The 23,146-nt window shown below is 55.3% G+C and overlaps 1 protein-coding gene across 2 annotated transcripts in view; it reads right to left on the bottom strand.

The window, feature by feature from the left end:
- Nucleotides 1–23,146, bottom strand: part of DISP3 (dispatched RND transporter family member 3) — a 546,610-nt gene that overhangs the window by 208,627 nt on the left and 314,837 nt on the right. For both annotated transcript variants that reach the window (XM_063948697.1, XM_063948698.1), the window contains exon 13: nucleotides 2,509–2,690. In XM_063948697.1, coding sequence (XP_063804767.1) covers nucleotides 2,509–2,690 — 182 coding nt within the window. The remainder of the gene's footprint in view (nucleotides 1–2,508; nucleotides 2,691–23,146) is intronic.

Below are 23,146 nucleotides of genomic sequence, written 5' to 3'. Positions count from 1 at the left end.
AGTGTGTAGACTGGTCACAGGGAGCACGGTATAAGGGAATGGCGGAGTAGCCAGGCAGTTATCCTACATCTACTCCAAGTGTGCAGACCGGTCACAGAGAGCACAGTGTAAGGGAATGGCAGAGTAGCCTGGCAGTTATCCTACATCCACCCCAAGTGTGCAGACCGGTCACAGAGAGCACGGTATAAGGGAATGGCGGAGTAGTCAGGCAGTTATCCTACATCCGCCCCAAGTGTGCAGACCGGTCACAGAGAGCACGGTATAAGGGAATGGCGGAGTAGCCTGGCAGTTATCCTACATCCACCCCAAGTGTGCAGACCGGTCACAGAGAGCACGGTATAAGGGAATGGCGGAGTAGCCTGGCAGTTATCCTACATCTGCCTCAAGTGTGCAGACCGGTCACAGAGAGCACGGTATAAGGGAATGGCGGAGTAGCCTGGCAGTTATCCTACATCTGCCCCAAGTTTGCAGACCGGTCACAGAGAGCACGGTATAAGGGAATGGCGGAGTAGCCTGGCAGTTATCCTACATCCGCCCCAAGTGTGCAGACCGGTCACAGAGAGCACTGTATAAGGGAATGGCGGAGTAGCCAGGCAGTTATCCTACATCCGCCCCAAGTGTGCAAACCGGTCACAGAGAGCACGGTATAAGGGAATGGCGGAGTAGCCTGGCAGTTATCCTACATCCACCCCAAGTGTGCAGACCGGTCACAGAGAGCACGGTGTAAGGGAATGGCGGAGTAACCTGGCAGTTATCCTACATCTACTCCAAGTGTGCAGACCGGTAACAGAGAGCACGGTGTAAGGGAATGGCGGAGTAGCCTGGCAGTTATCCTACATCCACCCCAAGTGTGCAGACCGGTCACAGAGAGCACGGTATAAGGGAATGGCGGAGTAGCCTGGCAGTTATCCTACATCCACTCCAAGTGTGCAGACCGGTCACAGAGAGTACGGTATAAGGGAATGGCGGAGTAGCCTGGCAGTTATCCTACATCCACCAAGTGTGCAGACCGGTCACAGAGAGCACGGTATAAGGGAATGGCGGAGTAGCCTGGCAGTTATCCTACATCCACCCCAAGTGTGTAGACTGGTCACAGAGAGCACGGTATAAGGGAATGGCGGAGTAGCCTGGCAGTTATCCTACATCCACCCCAAGTGTGCAAACCGGTCACAGAGAGCACGGTATAAGGGAATGGCAGAGTAGCATGGCAGTTATCCTACATCCACCCCAAGTGTGCAGACCGGTCACAGAGAGCACGGTATAAGGGAATGGCGGAGCAGCCTGGCAGTTATCCTACATCTACTCCAAGTGTGCAGACCGGTCACAGAGAGCATGGTATAAGAGAATGGCGGAGTAGCCTGGAAGTTATCCTATATCCACCCCAAGTGTGCAGACCGGTCACAGAGAGCACGGTGTAAGGGAATGGCGGAGTAGCCTGGCAGTTATCCTACACCCGCCCCAAGTGTGCAGACCGGTCACAGAGAGCGCGGTATAAGGGAATGGAGGAGTAGCGGCAGACCGGTCACAGAGAGCACGGTATAAGGGAATGGTGGTGTAGCGGCAGACCGGTCACAGAGAGCACGGTATAAGGGAATAGAGGAGTAGCGGCAGACCGGTCACAGAGAGCACGGTATAAGGGAATGGTGGTGTAGCGGCAGACCGGTCACAGAGAGCGCGGTGTAAGGGAATGGTGGTGTAGCCTGGCAGACCAGTCACAGAGAGCACGGTATAAGGGAATGGCGGAGTAGCGGCAGACCGGTCACAGAGAGCACGGTATAAGGGAATGGCGGAGTAGCGGCAGACCGGTCACAGAGAGCGCGGTGTAAGGGAATGGTGGTGTAGCCTGGCAGACCGGTCACAGAGAGCACGGTATAAGGGAATGGCGGAGTAGCGGCAGACCGGTCACAGAGAGCACGGTATAAGGGAATGGCAGAGTAGCGGCAGACCGGTCACAGAGAGCGCGGTGTAAGGGAATGGAGGAGTAGCGGCAGACCGGTCACAGAGAGCGCGGTGTAAGGGAATGGTGGAGTAGCGGCAGACCGGACACAGAGAGCACGGTATAAGGGAATGGCGGAGTAGCGGCAGACCGGTCAGAGAGAGCGCGGTGTAAGGGAATGGTGGAGTAGCGGCAGACCGGTCACAGAGAGCACGGTATAAGGGAATGGCGGAGTAGCGGCAGACCGGTCACAGAGAGCGCGGTGTAAGGGAATGGTGGTGTAGTCTGTTATGGTTGTTTTAGCCCCTTGTCCCAGATACAGTATATAGGGGGTAACTTGCGGAACTGGTGGCTTGGATCAGTAGCACAGGGAAATGGCGTGTAAATGACAATACAGTAAATGAATGTTTCCTAGGCAGGACGTAGATACACGTAGGAAATATACAGCATTTATACTATGGATATGAGCACATTGCCCCCCGAGTGTATCATTTGGGAAATAGGTGGGCATAACAGGGTCTGCTTATTACGGGCACCCGGCTATGGCAGGGCAGACAGTAAGGTGTAATTACCTGGCAGAGGACTGCTCCTTATCTGCAGCATAGAAACTGAAGTCAAATTTCCATCCTCTCCGAATGTCGCATGCAGAGGAGGTGATCATCCACTTCCTGGGACACGTGTCACCCTGCAGCCCTATGGTGGACATACAAGCGGTCAGCTTCCACGTGTAGTTACCGTAAGGAATCTTATACACCTAAACAATGGATTAATGAAAACATATATTTACAATGTGACACCTGTAGCAGTGTGCCCCTGAGTGCCCTGTGTAATATACAGCGTAACACTGCGCAGTGCGGGAGACAGTGTGCCCCTGAGTGCCCTGTGTAATATACAGCGTAACACTGCGCAGTGCGGGAGACAGTGTGCCCCTGAGTGCCCTGTGTGTTATACAGCGTAACACTGCGCAGTGCGGGAGACAGTGTGCCCCTGAGTGCCCTGTGTGCTATACAGCGTAACACTGCGCAGTGGGGGAGACAGTGTGCCCCTGAGTGCCCTGTGTGCTATACAGCGTAACACTGCGCAGTGGGGGAAACAGTGTGCCCCTGAGTGCTATAGAGTGTAACACTATGCAGTGCGGGAGACAGTGTGTCCCTGAGTGCCCTGTGTGCTATACAGTGTAACACTATGCAGTGCGGGAGACAGTGTGCCCCTGAGTGCCCTGTGTGCTATACAGTGTAACACTACGCAGTGCGGGAGACAGTGTGCCCCTGAGTGCCCTGTGTGCTATACAGTGTAACACTATGCAGTGCGGGAGACAGTGAGCCCCTGAGTGCCCTGTGTGCTATACAGTGTAACACTATGCAGTGCGGGAGACAGTGAGCCCCTGAGTGCCCTGTGTGCTATACAGTGTAACACTATGCAGTGCGGGAGACAGTGTGCCCCTGAGTGCCCTGTGTGCTATACAGTGTAACACTACGCAGTGCGGGAGACAGTGTGCCCCTGAGTGCCCTGTGTGCTATACAGTGTAACACTACGCAGTGCAGGAAACAGTGTGCCCCTGAGTACCCTGTGTGCTATACAGTGTAACACTATGCAGTGCGGGAGACAGTGTGCCCCTGAGTGCCCTGTGTGCTATACAGCGTAACACTGCGCAGTGCGGGAAACAGTGTGCCCCTGAGCGCCCTGTGTGCTATACAGCGTAACACTGCGCAGTGGGGGAGACAGTGTGCCCCTGAGTGCCCTGTGTGCTATACAGTGTAACACTGCACAGTGCAGGAGACAGTGTGCCCCTGAGTGCCCTGTGTGCTATACAGCGTAACACTGCGCAGTGCGGGAAACAGTGTGCCCATGAGTGCCCTGTGTGCTATACAGTGTAACACTATGCAGTGCGGGAGACAGTGTGCCCCTGAGTGCCCTGTGTGCTATACAGTGAAACACTATGCAGTGCGGGAGACAGTGTGCCCCTGAGTGCTATGTGTGCTATACAGTGTAACACTACGCAGTGCGGGAGACAGTGTGCCCCTGAGTGCCCTGTGTGCTATACAGCGTAACACTTCGCAGTGCGGGAAACAGTGTGCCCCTGAGTGCCCTGTGTGCTATACAGCGTAACACTGTGCAGTGCGGGAGACAGTGTGCCCCTGAGTGCCCTGTGTGCTATACAGCGTAACACTGCGCAGTGCGGGAAACAGTGTGCCCCTGAGTGCCCTGTGTGCTATACAGCGTAACACTGCGCGAGACAGTGTGCCCCTGAGTGCTATACAGTGTAACACTATGCAGTGCGGGAGACAGTGTGCCCCTGAGTGCCCTGTGTGCTATACAGCGTAACACTACGCAGTGCGGGAGACAGTGTGCCCCTGAGTGCCCTGTGTGCTATACAGCGTAACACTGTGCAGTGCGGGAAACAGTGTGCCCCTGAGTGCCCTGTGTGCTATACAGCGTAACACTGCGCAGTGCGGGAGACAGTGTGCCCCTGTGTGCTATACAGTGTAACACTATGCAGTGCGGGAGACAGTGTGCCCCTGAGTACCCTGTGTGCTATACAGTGTAACACTACGCAGTGCGGGAGACAGTGTGCCCTTGAGTGCCCTGTGTGCTATACAGTGTAACACTATGCAGTGCGGGAGACAGTGTGCCCCTGAGTGCCCTGTGTGCTATACAGCGTAACACTGCGCAGTGCGGGAGACAGTGTGCCCCTGAGTGCCCTGTGTGCTATACAGCGTAACACTGCGCAGTGCGGGAGACAGTGTGCCCCTGAGTGCCCTGTGTGCTATACAGCGTAACACTACGCAGTGCGGGAGACAGTGTGCCCCTGAGTGCCCTGTGTGCTATACAGCGTAACACTACGCAGTGCGGGAGACAGTGTGCCCCTGAGTGCCCTGTGTGCTATACAGCGTAACACTACGCAGTGCGGGAGACAGTGTGCCCCTGAGTGCCCTGTGTGCTATACAGCGTAACACTGCGCAGTGCGGGAAACAGTGTGCCCCTGAGTGCCCTGTGTGCTATACAGCGTAACACTACGCAGTGCGGGAGACAGTGTGCCCCTGAGTGCCCTGTGTGCTATACAGTGTAACACTACGCAGTGTGGGAGACAGTGGGCCCTTGAGTGCCCTGTGTGCTATACAGAGTAACACTGCGCAGTGCGGGAGACAGTGAGCCCGAGTGCCCTGTGTAATATACAGCATAACACTGCACAGTGCAGGGGACAGTGTGCCACTGAGTGCCCTGCGTGCTATACAGCGTAACACGGCACAGTGCGGTAGACAGTGTTCCCCTGAATGCCCTATGTGCTATGCAGTGCAACACTGTGCAGTGTGGTAGACAATGTGCCCCTGAGTGTCCTGTGTAATATACAGTGCAAATGTGCGCAGTGCGGGAGACAGTGTGCCCCTGAGTGCCCTGTGTAATAATACAGTGCAACACTGCGCAGTGCGGGAGACAGTGTACCCCTGATTGCCCTTTGTGCTATACAGCGTAACACTGCGCAGTGCGGGAGACAGTGTGCCCCTGAGTGCCCTGTGTAATATACAGCGTTACACTGCACAGTGCGGGAGGCAGTGTGTCCCTGAGTGCCCTGTGTAATATACAGTGTACCACTGCGCAGTGCGGGAGACAGTGTGCCCCTGAGTGCCTTGTGTAATATACAGCATAACACTGCACAGTGCGGCCGACTGTGTGCCCCTGAGTGCCCTGTGTGCTATACAGCGTAACACGGCACACTGCGGCAGACAGTGTTCCCCTGAATGCCCTTAGTAATATACAGCGTAACACTGCGCAGTGCGGGAGACAGTGTGCCCCTAAGTGCCCTGTGTAATATACAGTGCAACACTGCGCAGTGCGGAAGACTGTGTGCCCCTGAGTGCCCTGTGTAGTATACAGCATAACACTGCGCAGTGTGGGAGACAGTGTGCCACTGAGTGCCCTGTGTGCTATACAGCGTAACACTGCGCAGTGCGGTTGACAGTGGGCCCCTGAGTGCCCTGTGTAAAATACAGCGTAACACTGCGCAGTGCGGGAGACAGTGTGCCTGAGTGCCCTGTGTAATATACAGCGTAACACAGAGCAGGAGACAGTGTGTCTCTGAGTGCCCCGTGTGTGCTATACAGCGTAACATTGTGCAGTGCGGGAGACAGTGTGCCCCTGAGTGCTATACAGCCTAACACTGCGCAGTGCGGGAGACAGTGTGCCCCGTGTGCTATACAGCGTAACACTGCGCAGTGCAGGGGACAGTGTGCCCCTGAGTGCCCTGTGTACTATACAGCGTAACACTGCGCAGTGTGGGAGACAGTGTGCCCCTGAGTGCCCTGTGTGCCATACAGCGTAACACTGCGCAGTGCGGGAGACAGTGTACCTTGAGTGCCCTGTGAAATATACAGTGTAACACTGCGCAGTGCGGCAGACAGAGTGCCCCTGAGTGCAGTGTAATATATATCGCAACAATGCGCAGTGCGGAAGACAGGGTGCCCGAGTGACCTGTGTAATATACAGCGTAACACTGCGCAGTGCAGAGATTGCTGCCCTCTCCCTGTAGCAGCGTGCCCTGTGTGCTGAACAGCGTTACACTGTGCAGTGCGGGAGTTTGCTGCCCTCTCCCTGTAGCAGTGTGCCCTGTGTGCTATACAGCGTAACACTGTGCAGTGCGGAGATTGCTGCCCTCTCCCTGTAGCAGTGTGCCGTGTGTACTATACAGCGTAACACTGTGCACTGCGGAGATTGCTGCCCTCTCCCTGTAGCAGTGTGCCCTGTGTGCTATACAGTGTAACATTGTGCAGTGCGGGAGATTGCTGCCCTCTCCCTGTAGCAGTATGCCCTGTGTGCTATACAGTGTAAAACTGCGCAGTGCAGAGATTGCTGCCCTCTCCCTGTAGCAGTGTGACCTGTGTGCTCTACAGTGTAACACTGCGCAGTGTGGAGATTGCTACCCTCTCCCTGTAGCAGTGTGCCCTGTGTGCTATACAGCGTAACACTGTGCAGTGCGGAGATTGCTACCCTCTCCCTGTAGCAGTGTGACCTGTGTGCTATACAGCGTAACAGTGCTCAGTGCGGGAGATTGCTGCCCTCTCCCTGTAGCAGTGTGACCTGTGTGCTATACAGCGTAACACTGCGCAGTGCGGGAAACAGTGTGCCCCTGAGTGCCCTGTGTGCTATACAGTGTAACACTACGCAGTGCGGGAGACAGTGTGCCCCTGAGTGCCCTGTGTGCTATACAGTGTAACACTACGCAGTGCGGGAGACAGTGTGCCCGAGTGCCCTGTGTGCTATACAGCGTAACACTGCGCAGTGCGGGAAACAGTGTGCCCTTGAGTGCCCTGTGTGCTATACAGAGAAACACTGCGCAGTGCGGGAGACAGTGTGCCCCTGAGTGCCCTGTGTGCTATACAGTGTAACACTACGCAGTGCGGGAGACAGTGTGCCCCTGAGTGCCCTGTGTGCTATACAGTGTAACACTACGCAGTGCGGGAGACAGTGTGCCCGAGTGCCCTGTGTGCTATACAGTGTAACACTGCGCAGTGCGGGAAACAGTGTGCCCCTGAGTGCCCTGTGTGCTATACAGAGTAACACTGCGCAGTGCGGGAGACAGTGTGCCCCTGAGTGCCCTGTGTGCTATACAGTGTAACACTACGCAGTGCGGGAGACAGTGTGCCCCTGAGTGCCCTGTGTGCTATACAGTGTAACACTACGCAGTGCGGGAGACAGTGGGCCCTTGAGTGCCCTGTGTGCTATACAGAGTAACACTGCGCAGTGCGGGAGACAGTGAGCCCGAGTGCCCTGTGTAATATACAGCGTAACACTGCACAGTGCAGGGGACAGTGTGCCACTGAGTGCCCTGCGTGCTATACAGCGTAACACGGCACAGTGCGGTAGACAGTGTTCCCCTGAATGCCCTGTGTGCTATACAGTGCAACACTGTGCAGTGTGGTAGACAATGTGCCCCTGAGTGCCCTGTGTGATATACAGAATAACACTGCGCAGAGCGGGAGACAGTGTGCCTCTGAGTGCCCTGTGTAATATACAGTGCAAATGTGCGCAGTGCGGGAGACAGTGTGCCCCTGAGTGCCCTGTGTAATAATACAGTGCAACACTGCGCAGTGCGGGAGACAGTGTACGTCTGATTGCCCTTTGTGCTATACAGCGTAACACTGTGCAGTGCGGGAGACAGTGTGCCCCTGAGTGCCCTGTGTAATATACAGCGTTACACTGCACAGTGCGGGAGGCAGTGTGTCCCTGAGTGCCCTGTGTAATATACAGTGTACCACTGCGCAGAGCGGGAGACAGTGTGCCCCTGAGTGCCTTGTGTAATATACAGCATAACACTGCACAGTGTGGCCGACCGTGTGCCCCTGGCTGCCCTGTGTGCTATACAGCGTAACACGGCACACTGCGGCAGACAGTGTTCCCCTGAATGCCCTTAGTAATATACAGCGTAACACTGCGCAGTGCGGGAGACAGTGTGCCCCTAAGTGCCCTGTGTAATATACAGTGCAACACTGCGCAGTGCGGAAGACTGCGTGCCCCTGAGTGCCCTGTGTAATATACAGCATAACACTGCGCAGTGTGGGAGACAGTGTGCCACTGAGTGCCCTGTGTGCTATACAGCGTAACACTGCGCAGTGCGGTTGACACTGGGCCCCTGAGTGCCCTGTGTAAAATACAGCGTAACACTGCGCAGTGCGGGAGACAGTGTGCCTGAGTGCCCTGTGTAATATACAGCGTAACACAGAGCAGGAGACAGTGTGCCTCTGAGTGCCCCGTGTGTGCTATACAGCGTAACATTGTGCAGTGAGGGAGACAGTGTGCCCCTGAGTGCTATACAGCCTAACACTGCGCAGTGCGGGAGACAGTGTGCCCCGTGTGCTATACAGCGTAACACTGCGCAGTGCAGGGGACAGTGTGCCCCTGAGTGCCCTGTGTACTATACAGCGTAACACTGCGCAGTGTGGGAGACAGTGTGCCCCTGAGTGCCCTGTGTGCTATACAGTGTAACACTGCGCACTGCGGGAGACAGTGTGCCCCTGAGTGCCCTGTGTGCTATACAGCGTAACACTGCACAGTGCGGTAGACAGTGTTCCCCTGAATGCCCTGTGTAATATACAGCGCAACACTATGCAGTGCGGGAGACAGTGTGCCCCTGAGTGCCATACAGCGTAACACTGCGCAGTGCGGGAGACAGTGTACCTTGAGTGCCCTGTGAAATATACAGTGTAACACTGCGCAGTGCGGCAGACAGTGTGCCCCTGAGTGCAGTGTAATATATATCGCAACACTGCGCAGTGCGGAAGACAGGGTGCCCGAGTGACCTGTGTAATATACATAGTGTTCACTCTAGGCTGTTTTAGCAGGGCGCCGCGCCCTGCCCGTTTTTTAACAGGCAAAACCCGCCCTGCCCCTTTTGCGGCGCCCTGCTAGAACAGCCGCCCGCTCCCTGCCCTCCCGGCGTGTATAGATGCCGTGCGCATGCGCGCGGCATCCATTCACGCATTGGGAGAGGGCTGGGGGAAGCCCAGCACCGACGGAGGTGCTGGGCACGTCTCCAACAGTGACGTCGGCGGCCACAGACGCTCTCTATAGTAGCGTCTGTGGGCCGCACCGCCCCCTAAAATGACGGAGGCGTGGCCACGCCCCCTAATTTGCGTGACCGCGCCCCCATTTCGGGCGCGCGCGCGGCTTCGCCACGTGCGCACATGTGACCCCTGAGTCCGGCGCCCTGCCCCTTTTCACACCTAGAGTGAACACTAATACAGCGTAACACTGCGCAGTGCAGAGATTGCTGCCCTCTCCCTGTAGAAGCGTGCCCTGTGTGCTGAACAGCTTACACTGTGCAGTGCGGGAGTTTGCTGCCCTCTCCCTGTAGCAGTGTGCCCTGTGTGCTATACAGTGTAACACTGTGCAGTGCGGAGATTGCTGCCCTCTCCCTGTAGCAGTGTGCCGTGTGTACTATACAGCGTAACACTGTGCACTGCGGAGATTGCTGCCCTCTCCCTGTAGCAGTGTGCCCTGTGTGCTATACAGTGTAACACTGTGCAGTGCGGGAGATTGCTGCCCTCTCCCTGTAGCAGTGTGACCTGTGTGCTCTACAGTGTAACACTGCGCAGTGTGGAGATTGCTACCCTCTCCCTGTAGCAGTGTGCCCTGTGTGCTATACAGCGTAACACTGTGCAGTGCGGAGATTGCTACCCTCTCCCTGTAGCAGTGTGACCTGTGTGCTATACAGCGTAACAGTGCTCAGTGCGGGAGATTGCTGCCCTCTCCCTGTAGCAGTGTGACCTGTGTGCTATACAGCGTAACACTGAGCAGTGGGAGATTGCTGCCCTCTCCCTGTAGCAGTGTGACCTGTGTGCTATACAGCGTAACACCGCGCAGTGCGGGAAACAGTGTGCCCCTGAGTGCCCTGTGTGCTATACAGTGTAACACTACGCAGTGCGGGAGACAGTGTGCCCCTGAGTGCCCTGTGTGCTATACAGTGTAACACTACGCAGTGCGGGAGACAGTGTGCCCGAGTGCCCTGTGTGCTATACAGCGTAACACTGCGCAGTGCGGGAAACAGTGTGCCCCTGAGTGCCCTGTGTGCTATACAGAGTAACACTGCGCAGTGCGGGAGACAGTGTGCCCCTGAGTGCCCTGTGTGCTATACAGTGTAACACTACGCAGTGCGGGAGACAGTGTGCCCCTGAGTGCCCTGTGTGCTATACAGTGTAACACTACGCAGTGCGGGAGACAGTGGGCCCTTGAGTGCCCTATGTGCTATACAGAGTAACACTGCGCAGTGCGGGAGACAGTGAGCCCGAGTGCCCTGTGTAATATACAGCGTAACACTGCACAGTGCAGGGGACAGTGTGCCACTGAGTGCCCTGCGTGCTATACAGCGTAACACGGCACAGTGCGGTAGACAGTGTTCCCCTGAATGCCCTGTGTGCTATACAGTGCAACACTGTGCAGTGTGGTAGACAATGTGCCCCTGAGTGCCCTGTGTGATATACAGAATAACACTGCGCAGAGCGGGAGACCGTGTGCCTCTGAGTGCCCTGTGTAATATACAGTGCAAATGTGCGCAGTGCGGGAGACAGTGTGCCCCTGAGTGCCCTGTGTAATAATACAGTGCAACACTGCGCAGTGCGGGAGACAGTGTACGTCTGATTGCCCTTTGTGCTATACAGCGTAACACTGTGCAGTGCGGGAGACAGTGTGCCCCTGAGTGCCCTGTGTAATATACAGCGTTACACTGCACAGTGCGGGAGGCAGTGTGTCCCTGAGTGCCCTGTGTAATATACAGTGTACCACTGCGCAGAGCGGGAGACAGTGTGCCCCTGAGTGCCTTGTGTAATATACAGCATAACACTGCACAGTGTGGCCGACCGTGTGCCCCTGGCTGCCCTGTGTGCTATACAGCGTAACACGGCACACTGCGGCAGACAGTGTTCCCCTGAATGCCCTTAGTAATATACAGCGTAACACTGCGCAGTGCGGGAGACAGTGTGCCCCTAAGTGCCCTGTGTAATATACAGTGCAACACTGCGCAGTGCGGAAGACTGCGTGCCCCTGAGTGCCCTGTGTAATATACAGCATAACACTGCGCAGTGTGGGAGACAGTGTGCCACTGAGTGCCCTGTGTGCTATACAGCGTAACACTGCGCAGTGCGGTTGACAGTGGGCCCCTGAGTGCCCTGTGTAAAATACAGCGTAACACTGCGCAGTGCGGGAGACAGTGTGCCTGAGTGCCCTGTGTAATATACAGCGTAACACAGAGCAGGAGACAGTGTGCCTCTGAGTGCCCCGTGTGTGCTATACAGCGTAACATTGTGCAGTGAGGGAGACAGTGTGCCCCTGAGTGCTATACAGCCTAACACTGCGCAGTGCGGGAGACAGTGTGCCCCGTGTGCTATACAGCGTAACACTGCGCAGTGCAGGGGACAGTGTGCCCCTGAGTGCCCTGTGTACTATACAGCGTAACACTGCGCAGTGTGGGAGACAGTGTGCCCCTGAGTGCCCTGTGTGCTATACAGTGTAACACTGCGCACTGCGGGAGACAGTGTGCCCCTGAGTGCCCTGTGTGCTATACAGCGTAACACTGCACAGTGCGGTAGACAGTGTTCCCCTGAATGCCCTGTGTAATATACAGCGCAACACTATGCAGTGCGGGAGACAGTGTGCCCCTGAGTGCCATACAGCGTAACACTGCGCAGTGCGGGAGACAGTGTACCTTGAGTGCCCTGTGAAATATACAGTGTAACACTGCGCAGTGCGGCAGACAGTGTGCCCCTGAGTGCAGTGTAATATATATCGCAACACTGCGCAGTGCGGAAGACAGGGTGCCCGAGTGACCTGTGTAATATACATAGTGTTCACTCTAGGCTGTTTTAGCAGGGCGCCGTGCCCTGCCCGTTTTTTAACAGGCAAAACCCGCCCTGCCCCTTTTGCGGCGCCCTGCTAGAACAGCCGCCCGCTCCCTGCCCTCCCGGCGTGTATAGATGCCGTGCGCATGCGCGCGGCATCCATTCACGCATTGGGAGAGGGCTGGGGGAAGCCCAGCACCGACGGAGGTGCTGGGCACGTCTCCAACAGTGACGTCGGCGGCCACAGACGCTCTCTATAGTAGCGTCTGTGGGCCGCACCGCCCCCTAAAATGACGGAGGCGTGGCCACGCCCCCTAATTTGCGTGGCCGCGCCCCCATTTCGGGCGCGCGCGCGGCTTCGCCACGTGCGCACATGTGACCCCTGAGTCCGGCGCCCTGCCCCTTTTCACACCTAGAGTGAACACTAATACAGCGTAACACTGCGCAGTGCAGAGATTGCTGCCCTCTCCCTGTAGAAGCGTGCCCTGTGTGCTGAACAGCTTACACTGTGCAGTGCGGGAGTTTGCTGCCCTCTCCCTGTAGCAGTGTGCCCTGTGTGCTATACAGTGTAACACTGTGCAGTGCGGAGATTGCTGCCCTCTCCCTGTAGCAGTGTGCCGTGTGTACTATACAGCGTAACACTGTGCACTGCGGAGATTGCTACCCTCTCCCTGTAGCAGTGTGCCCTGTGTGCTATACAGTGTAACACTGTGCAGTGCGGGAGATTGCTGCCCTCTCCCTGTAGCAGTGTGCCCTGTGTACTATACAGTGTAAAACTGCGCAGTGCAGAGATTGCTGCCCTCTCCCTGTAGAAGCGTGCCCTGTGTGCTGAACAGCTTACACTGTGCAGTGCGGGAGTTTGCTGCCCTCTCCCTGTAGCAGTGTGCCCTGTGTGCTATACAGTGTAACACTGTGCAGTGCGGAGATTGCTGCCCTCTCCCTGTAGCAGTGTGCCGTGTGTACTATACAGCGTAACACTGTGCACTGCGGAGATTGCTACCCTCTCCCTGTAGCAGTGTGCCCTGTGTGCTATACAGTGTAACACTGTGCAGTGCGGGAGATTGCTGCCTCTCCCTGTAGCAGTGTGCCCTGTGTGCTATACAGCGTAACACTATGCAGTGCAGAGATTGCTGCCCTCTCCCTGTAGCAGTGTGTCCTGTGTGCTATACAGCGTAACACTGTGCAGTGCGGAGATTGCTGCCTCTCCCTGTAGCAGTGTGCCCTGTGTGCTATACAGCGTAACACTGTGCAGTGCGGGAGATTGCTGCCATCTCCCTGTAGCAGTGTGCCCTGTGTGCTATACAGCGTAACAGTGCTCAGTGCGGGAGATTGCTGCCCTCTCCCTGTAGCAGTGTGCCCTGTGTGCTATACAGCGTAACACTGTGCAGTGCGGAGATTGCTACCCTCTCCCTGTAGCAGTGTGACCTGTGTGCTATACAGCGTAACACTGTGCAGTGTGGAGATTGCTGCCCTCTCCCTGTAGCAGTGTGACCTGTGTGCTATACAGCGTAACACTGCGCAGTGCGGAGATTGCTGCCCTCTCCCTGTAGCAGTGTGCCCTGTGTGCTATACAGCGTAACACTGTGCAGTGCGGAGATTGCTGCCTCTCCCTGTAGCAGTGTGCCCTGTGTGCTATACAGCGTAACACTGTGCAGTGTGGAGATTGCTGCCCTCTCCCTGTAGCAGTGTGACCTGTGTGCTATACAGCGTAACACTGTGCAGTGCGGAGATTGCTGCCTCTCCCTGTAGCAGTGTGCCTTGTGTGCTATACAGCGTAACACTGTGCAGTGCGGAGATTGCTGCCTCTCCCTGTAGCAGTGTGCCCTGTGTGCTGAACAGCGTTACACTGCACAGTGTGGAGATTGCTGCCCTCTCCCTGTAGCAGTGTGCCCTGTGTGCTATACAGCGTAACACTGCGCAGTGTGGAGATTGCTTCCCTCTCCCTGTAGCAGTGTGCCCTGTGTGCTATACAGCGTAACACTGCGCAGTGTGGAGATTGCTTCCCTCTCCCTGTAGCAGTGTGAGCTGTGTGCTATACAGCGTAACACTGTGCAGTGCTGGAGATTGCTGCCCTCTCCCTGTAGCAGTGTGCCTTGTGTGCTATACAGCGTAACACTGTGCAGTGCGGAGATTGCTGCCCTCTCCCTGTAGCAGTGTGCCCTGTGTGCTATACAGCGTAACACTGTGCAGTGCGGGAGATTGCTGCCTCTCCCTGTAGCAGTGTGCCCTGTGTGCTGAACAGCGTAACACTGTGCAGTGTGGAGATTGCTGCCCTCTCCCTGTAGCAGTGTGCCTTGTGTGCTATACAGCGTAACACTGTGCAGTGTGGAGATTGCTGCCTCTCCCTGTAGCAGTGTGCCCTGTGTGCTATACAGCGTAACACTGCGCAGTGTGGAGATTGCTGCCCTCTCCCTGTAGCAGTGTGCCCTGTGTGCTGAACAGCGTAACACTGTGCAGTGTGGAGATTGCTGCCCTCTCCCTGTAGCAGTGTGCCCTGTGTGCTATACAGTGTAACACTGTGCAGTGTGGAGATTGCTGCCCTCTCCCTGTAGCAGTGTGCCTTGTGTGCTATACAGCGTAACACTGTGCAGTGCGGAGATTGCTGCCTCTCCCTGTAGCAGTGTGCCCTGTGTGCTATACAGCGTAACACTGCGCAGTGTGGAGATTGCTGCCCTCTCCCTGTAGCAGTGTGCCTTGTGTGCTATACAGCGTAACACTGCGCAGTGCGGAGATTGCTGCCTCTCCCTGTAGCAGTGTGCCCTGTGTGCTATACAGCGTAACACTGTGCAGTGCGGGAGATTGCTGCCATCTCCATGTAGCAGTGTGTCCTGTGTGCTATACAGCGTAACACTGTGCAGTGCGGGAGATTGCTGCCCTCTCCCTGTAGCAGTGTGCCTTGTGTGCTATACAGCGTAACACTGTGCAGTGCGGAGATTGCTGCCTCTCCCTGTAGCAGTGTGACCTGTGTGCTATACAGCGTAACACTGTGCAGTGCGGGAGATTGCTGCACTCTCCCTGTAGCAGTGTGCCTTGTGTGCTATACAGCGTAACACTGTGCAGTGCGGAGATTGCTGCCTCTCCCTGTAGCAGTGTGCCCTGTGTGCTATACAGCGTAACACTGTGCAGTGCGGAGATTGCTGCCCTCTCCCTGTAGCAGTGTGCCCTGTGTGCTATACAGCGTAACACTGTGCAGTGCGGGAGATTGCTGCACTCTCCCTGTAGCAGTGTGCCTTGTGTGCTATACAGCGTAACACTGTGCAGTGCGGAGATTGCTGCCTCTCCCTGTAGCAGTGTGCCCTGTGTGCTATACAGCGTAACACTGTGCAGTGCGGAGATTGCTGCCCTCTCCCTGTAGCAGTGTGCCCTGTGTGCTATACAGCGTAACACTGTCCAGTGCGGGAGATTGCTGCCCTCTCCCTGTAGCAGTGTGCCCTGTGTGCTATACAGCGTAACACTGTGCAGTGCGGAGATTGCTGCCCTCTCCCTGTAGCAGTGTGCCCTGTGTGCTATACAGCGTAACACTGTGCAGTGCGGAGATTGCTGCCTCTCCCTGTAGCAGTGTGCCCTGTGTGCTATACAGCGTAACACTGCTCAGTGCGGGAGATTGCTGCCTCTCCCTGTAGCAGTGTGCCCTGTGTGCTATACAGCGTAACAGTGCGCAGTGCGTGAGATTGCTGCCCTCTCCCTGTAGCAGTGTGCCCTGTGTGCTATACAGCGTAACAGTGCTCAGTGCGGGAGATTGCTGCCCTCTCCCTGTAGCAGTGTGCCCTGTGTGCTATACAGCGTAACACTGTGCAGTGCGGAGATTGCTACCCTCTCCCTGTAGCAGTGTGACCTGTGTGCTATACAGCGTAACACTGTGCAGTGTGGAGATTGCTGCCCTCTCCCTGTAGCAGTGTGACCTGTGTGCTATACAGCGTAACACTGCGCAGTGCGGAGATTGCTGCCCTCTCCCTGTAGCAGTGTGCCCTGTGTGCTATACAGCGTAACACTGTGCAGTGCGGAGATTGCTGCCTCTCCCTGTAGCAGTGTGCCCTGTGTGCTATACAGCGTAACACTGTGCAGTGTGGAGATTGCTGCCCTCTCCCTGTAGCAGTGTGACCTGTGTGCTATACAGCGTAACACTGTGCAGTGCGGAGATTGCTGCCTCTCCCTGTAGCAGTGTGCCTTGTGTGCTATACAGCGTAACACTGTGCAGTGCGGAGATTGCTGCCTCTCCCTGTAGCAGTGTGCCCTGTGTGCTGAACAGCGTTACACTGCACAGTGTGGAGATTGCTGCCCTCTCCCTGTAGCAGTGTGCCCTGTGTGCTATACAGCGTAACACTGCGCAGTGTGGAGATTGCTTCCCTCTCCCTGTAGCAGTGTGCCCTGTGTGCTATACAGCGTAACACTGCGCAGTGTGGAGATTGCTTCCCTCTCCCTGTAGCAGTGTGAGCTGTGTGCTATACAGCGTAACACTGTGCAGTGCTGGAGATTGCTGCCCTCTCCCTGTAGCAGTGTGCCTTGTGTGCTATACAGCGTAACACTGTGCAGTGCGGAGATTGCTGCCCTCTCCCTGTAGCAGTGTGCCCTGTGTGCTATACAGCGTAACACTGTGCAGTGCGGGAGATTGCTGCCTCTCCCTGTAGCAGTGTGCCCTGTGTGCTGAACAGCGTAACACTGTGCAGTGTGGAGATTGCTGCCCTCTCCCTGTAGCAGTGTGCCTTGTGTGCTATACAGCGTAACACTGTGCAGTGTGGAGATTGCTGCCTCTCCCTGTAGCAGTGTGCCCTGTGTGCTATACAGCGTAACACTGCGCAGTGTGGAGATTGCTGCCCTCTCCCTGTAGCAGTGTGCCCTGTGTGCTGAACAGCGTAACACTGTGCAGTGTGGAGATTGCTGCCCTCTCCCTGTAGCAGTGTGCCCTGTGTGCTATACAGTGTAACACTGTGCAGTGTGGAGATTGCTGCCCTCTCCCTGTAGCAGTGTGCCTTGTGTGCTATACAGCGTAACACTGTGCAGTGCGGAGATTGCTGCCTCTCCCTGTAGCAGTGTGCCCTGTGTGCTATACAGCGTAACACTGCGCAGTGTGGAGATTGCTGCCCTCTCCCTGTAGCAGTGTGCCTTGTGTGCTATACAGCGTAACACTGCGCAGTGCGGAGATTGCTGCCTCTCCCTGTAGCAGTGTGCCCTGTGTGCTATACAGCGTAACACTGTGCAGTGCGGGAGATTGCTGCCATCTCCATGTAGCAGTGTGTCCTGTGTGCTATACAGCGTAACACTGTGCAGTGCGGGAGATTGCTGCCCTCTCCCTGTAGCAGTGTGCCTTGTGTGCTATACAGCGTAACACTGTGCAGTGCGGAGATTGCTGCCTCTCCCTGTAGCAGTGTGACCTGTGTGCTATACAGCGTAACACTGTGCAGTGCGGGAGATTGCTGCACTCTCCCTGTAGCAGTGTGCCTTGTGTGCTATACAGCGTAACACTGTGCAGTGCGGAGATTGCTGCCTCTCCCTGTAGCAGTGTGCCCTGTGTGCTATACAGCGTAACACTGTGCAGTGCGGAGATTGCTGCCCTCTCCCTGTAGCAGTGTGCCCTGTGTGCTATACAGCGTAACACTGTGCAGTGCGGGAGATTGCTGCACTCTCCCTGTAGCAGTGTGCCTTGTGTGCTATACAGCGTAACACTGTGCAGTGCGGAGATTGCTGCCTCTCCCTGTAGCAGTGTGCCCTGTGTGCTATACAGCGTAACACTGTGCAGTGCGGAGATTGCTGCCCTCTCCCTGTAGCAGTGTGCCCTGTGTGCTATACAGCGTAACACTGTCCAGTGCGGGAGATTGCTGCCTCTCCCTGTAGCAGTGTGCCCTGTGTGCTATACAGCGTAACACTGTGCAGTGCGGAGATTGCTGCCCTCTCCCTGTAGCAGTGTGCCCTGTGTGCTATACAGCGTAACACTGTCCAGTGCGGGAGATTGCTGCCTCTCCCTGTAGCAGTGTGCCCTGTGTGCTATACAGCGTAACACTGTGCAGTGCGGGAGATTGCTGCCATCTCCCTGTAGCAGTGTGCCTTGTGTGCTATACAGCGTAACACTGTGCAGTGCGGAGATTGCTGCCTCTCCCTGTAGCAGTGTGCTCTGTGTGCTATACAGCGTAACACTGTGCAGTGCGGAGATTGCTGCCTCTCCCTGTAGCAGTGTGCCCTGTGTGCTATACAGCGTAACACTGTGCAGTGTGGGAGATTGCTGCCATCTCCCTATAGCAGTGTGCCTTGTGTGCTATACAGCGTAACACTGTGCAGTGCGGAGATTGCTGCCTCTCCCTGTAGCAGTGTGCCCTGTGTGCTATACAGCGTAACACTGTGCAGTGCGGAGATTGCTGCCTCTCCCTGTAGCAGTGTGCCCTGTGTGCTATACAGCGTAACACTGTGCAGTGCGGAGATTGCTGCCTCTCCCTGTAGCAGTGTGCCCTGTGTGCTATACAGCGTAACACTGTGCAGTGCGGAGATTGCTGCCTCTCCCTGTAGCAGTGTGCCCTGTGTGCTATACAGCGTAACACTGTGCAGTGCGGGAGATTGCTGCCTTCTCCCTGTAGCAGTGTGCCCTGTGTGCTATACAGCGTAACACTGTGCAGTGCGGGAGATTGCTGCCCTCTCCCTGTAGCAGTGTGCCTTGTGTGCTATACAGCGTAACACTGTGCAGTGCGGAGATTGCTGCCTCTCCCTGTAGCAGTGTGCCCTGTGTGCTATACAGCGTAACACTGTGCAGTGCGGAGATTGCTGCCCTCTCCCTGTAGCAGTGTGCCCTGTGTGCTATACAGCGTAACACTGTCCAGTGCGGGAGATTGCTGCCTCTCCCTGTAGCAGTGTGCCCTGTGTGCTATACAGCGTAACACTGTGCAGTGCGGAGATTGCTGCCCTCTCCCTGTAGCAGTGTGTCCTGTGTGCTATACAGCGTAACACTGTCCAGTGCGGGAGATTGCTGCCTCTCCCTGTAGCAGTGTGCCCTGTGTGCTATACAGCGTAACACTGTGCAGTGCGGGAGATTGCTGCCATCTCCCTGTAGCAGTGTGCCTTGTGTGCTATACAGCGTAACACTGTGCAGTGCGGAGATTGCTGCCTCTCCCTGTAGCAGTGTGCCCTGTGTGCTATACAGCGTAACACTGTGCAGTGCAGAGATTGCTGCCTCTCCCTGTAGCAGTGTGCCCTGTGTGCTATACAGCGTAACACTGTGCAGTGCGGGAGATTGCTGCCATCTCCCTGTAGCAGTGTGCCTTGTGTGCTATACAGCGTAACACTGTGCAGTGCGGAGATTGCTGCCTCTCCCTGTAGCAGTGTGCCCTGTGTGCTATACAGCGTAACACTGTGCAGTGCGGAGATTGCTGCCTCACCCTGTAGCAGTGTGCCCTGTGTGCTATACAGCGTAACACTGTGCAGTGCGGAGATTGCTGCCTCTCCCTGTAGCAGTGTGCCCTGTGTGCTATACAGCGTAACACTGTGCAGTGCGGGAGATTGCTGCCCTCTCCCTGTAGCAGTGTGCCTTGTGTGCTATACAGCGTAACACTGTGCAGTGCGGAGATTGCTGCCTCTCCCTGTAGCAGTGTGCCCTGTGTGCTATACAGCGTAACACTGTGCAGTGCGGAGATTGCTGCCCTCTCCCTGTAGCAGTGTGCCCTGTGTGCTATACAGCGTAACAGTGCGGTAAGGTTACTTTCGGTCAACCGCTGACCACAAAGTTCCCACCATTGGTTACAATGGAGCGCATAGGCGCTACATTGTATCTCTGCCGTGTGCAGCCTGTCATACACTACAGGAGCACACAGCCAATCAGGAGGGTGCCACAACGTGGCGCTCCCTGATTGGCTGATGGAACCGTCTTAGACATAAGTCAGAGGGGGTTCCTGGCATTCGGGGAAAGGGGTCCCATGTGAAAACATGGGGCCCCTTTCAGTGCGAGGTCGGGTGTCCGTTTTTTTATTTTGCAAAGTACCTGGATTACAAATGGATTAAAAGAGGAGCCATCTACACTGGATTCACTGGATTTTGTGAGTATAATTTTTTCCACAGGTACACCATGGATTCTACATGGAGAAGAGGACCGACCTGCGTGTGAACATAGGTAAGTATGTGTATATGGAGGTGTGGATGTATGTATTAAAGTATTACTTTCAAGGTGTGTGTCTTATGTTTTTATTGGGGTATTTTTTTAGTAGTAGTACTACAGGTACCAGCGGGCCCGGTTTTCCTCCGCATGCTGGTACTTGTGGTTCTCCAAGTACCAGCTTGCGGGGGAGGCTTGCTGGGACTTGTAGTACTGCTACTAAAAACAATATTAATTTTTTTACAAAAAGGCTATCAGCCTCCCATCCGCAGCCCTTGGATGGGGGGGACAGCCTCGGGCTTCACCCCTGGTCCTTGGGTGGCTGGAGGGGTGACTAGTTAGTTATGTAATGCCAGGGCCGCAGGGACCTAGATAAAAGTGTCCCCCGGCTGTGGCATTATGTATCTGGCTAGTGGAGCCCGGTGCTGGTTTCAGAAATACGGGGGACCCCTACGCTTTTTGTCCCCCGTATTTTTGGAACCAGGACCAGGCGCAGAGCCCGGTGCTGGTTGTTTAAATATGGGGGAACCCCTGACATTTTTTCCCCCATATTTTTTCAACCAGGATCGGCTCAAAGAGCCCGAGGCTGGTTTGGCTTAGGAGGGGGGACCCCACACAATTTTTTTATTTATTTTAACACTGATTTAATTTTTTAAAAAGGTGCACAATGAAGCCCAGCACGGATCTCACAGATCCGGCCGAGATTCATTGTGTTAAAGTCGGCAGTGTTTTACAAGTCACTCACGTAAAACACTGCAAAAAAAAAACGAATGACATCGACATCGGAAAACCCGAAAATGCAGAATATGGCAGCTTAGTAAATTAGTCGTAATCAATTCAAAAAGTTGCAACTTTACACTTTCGATGTCATTCGTGATTGAACTTTGACCTCAGACGGGAAAATACAAATTTTAGTAAATATACCCCCTGGTGTCTCTGTACCACGTTTCTCCATACCTGGTGTCTCTGTACCACGTTTCTCCATACCTGGTGTCTCTGTACCACGTTTCTCCATACCTGGGTCACCTCAGCCTGAGGCCCTCAGCATGTGACTCTGTGCCCTGGGTCATGGCCTCTTCTGTCACCCTAATTCCCATCTCTAGCTGACATATTTCAGGACTGACTAAAACGCTATTTAATTCCCGGCGACATTTAGCGCTGTGCCAGCTACAGGCTGTGGCATCTGCACTCAGGCGGAATCGCACAACGCCTGGCACAGTGTCAGCTGCTTAAAGCACTGTGAGAACTCTGCCAAGAAAATCTTTATCCTTAGCCCAGTGTCACATTCTCCTGCCCTAGAACATTCCGGCTAATCCGCAGGTACTCATCCGTAGATGTCATTCTTTTGAAGCGCTGCTTGAGATGCTTAAAAAATATCGTTCTGCACAACATAAAATGACTTCAAAGGAGGGAGACGCATCTCCGCTGTACTGTAATGCTCTGCCGTCCAGAGCGGAGCACGTGTAATAACACAGCCGGCGGCACTTTTATATCTGTGCTAAAAAGATGTCAGTCTCTGGTAATGAGAAAAAGCTGCATATCAACATGTTACCCCAAGCCTGATCCGCACAACACAGCGCTCCGCTGCCTTACATGTCATCTACTCAGCAGCCGGGTAACGTGCATGCAATCCTAACAAGCTGCACTGCAGCTGCCGGGAGAGGAGGTGGTGCACTATAGCCACTGACAGGGGACCTCTCCCCAGCACCAGAGACTGTGTATATCACACACACATCCATGCCTGATCCGCACAACACAGAGCTCCGCTGCCTTACATGCCATCTACTCAGTAGCCGGGTAACGTGCATACAATCCTAACAACCTGCACTGCTGCTTCCGGGAGAGGAGGTGGTGCACTATAGCCACTGACAGGGGACCTCTCCCCAGCACCAGAGACTATGTATATCACACACACATCCATGCCTGATCCGCACAACACAGCGCTCCGCTGCCTTACATGTCATCTACTCAGCAGCCGGGTAACGTGCATGCAATCCTAACAAGCTGCACTGCTGCTGCCGGGAGAGGAGGTGGTGCACTATAGCCACTGACAGGGGACCTCTCCCCAGCACCAGAGACTATGTATATCACACACACATCCATGCCTGATCCGCACAACACAGCGCTCCGCTGCCTTACATGTCATCTACTCAGCAGCCGGGTAACGTGCATGCAATCCTAACAAGCTGCACTGCTGCTGCCGGGAGAGGAGGTGGTGCACTATAGCCACTGACAGGGGACCTCTCCCCAGCACCAGAGACTATGTATATCACACACACATCCATGCCTGATCCGCACAACACAGCGCTCCGCTGCCTTACATGTCATCTACTCAGCAGCCGGGTAACGTGCATGCAATCCTAACAAGCTGCACTGCTGCTGCCGGGAGAGGAGGTGGTGCACTATAGCCACTGACAGGGGACCTCTCCCCAGCACCAGAGACTGTGTATATCACACACACATCCATGCCTGATCCGCACAACACAGCGCTCCGCTGCTTTACATGTCATCTACTCAGCAGCCGGGTAACGTGCATGCAATCCTAACAAGCTGCACTGCAGCTGCCGGGAGAGGAGGTGGTGCACTATAGCCACTGACAGGGGACCTCTCCCCAGCACCAGAGACTGTGTATATCACACACACATCCATGCCTGATCCGCACAACACAGAGCTCCGCTGCCTTACATGCCATCTACTCAGTAGCCGGGTAACGTGCATACAATCCTAACAACCTGCACTGCTGCTTCCGGGAGAGGAGGTGGTGCACTATAGCCACTGACAGGGGACCTCTCCCCAGCACCAGAGACTGTG

This window comes from Pseudophryne corroboree (assembly GCF_028390025.1).
Source record: "Pseudophryne corroboree isolate aPseCor3 chromosome 10 unlocalized genomic scaffold, aPseCor3.hap2 SUPER_10_unloc_4, whole genome shotgun sequence".
In the NCBI taxonomy this organism is placed as follows: domain Eukaryota; kingdom Metazoa; phylum Chordata; class Amphibia; order Anura; family Myobatrachidae; genus Pseudophryne; species Pseudophryne corroboree.
This window is presented reverse-complemented; position numbering and strand designations above follow the sequence as displayed.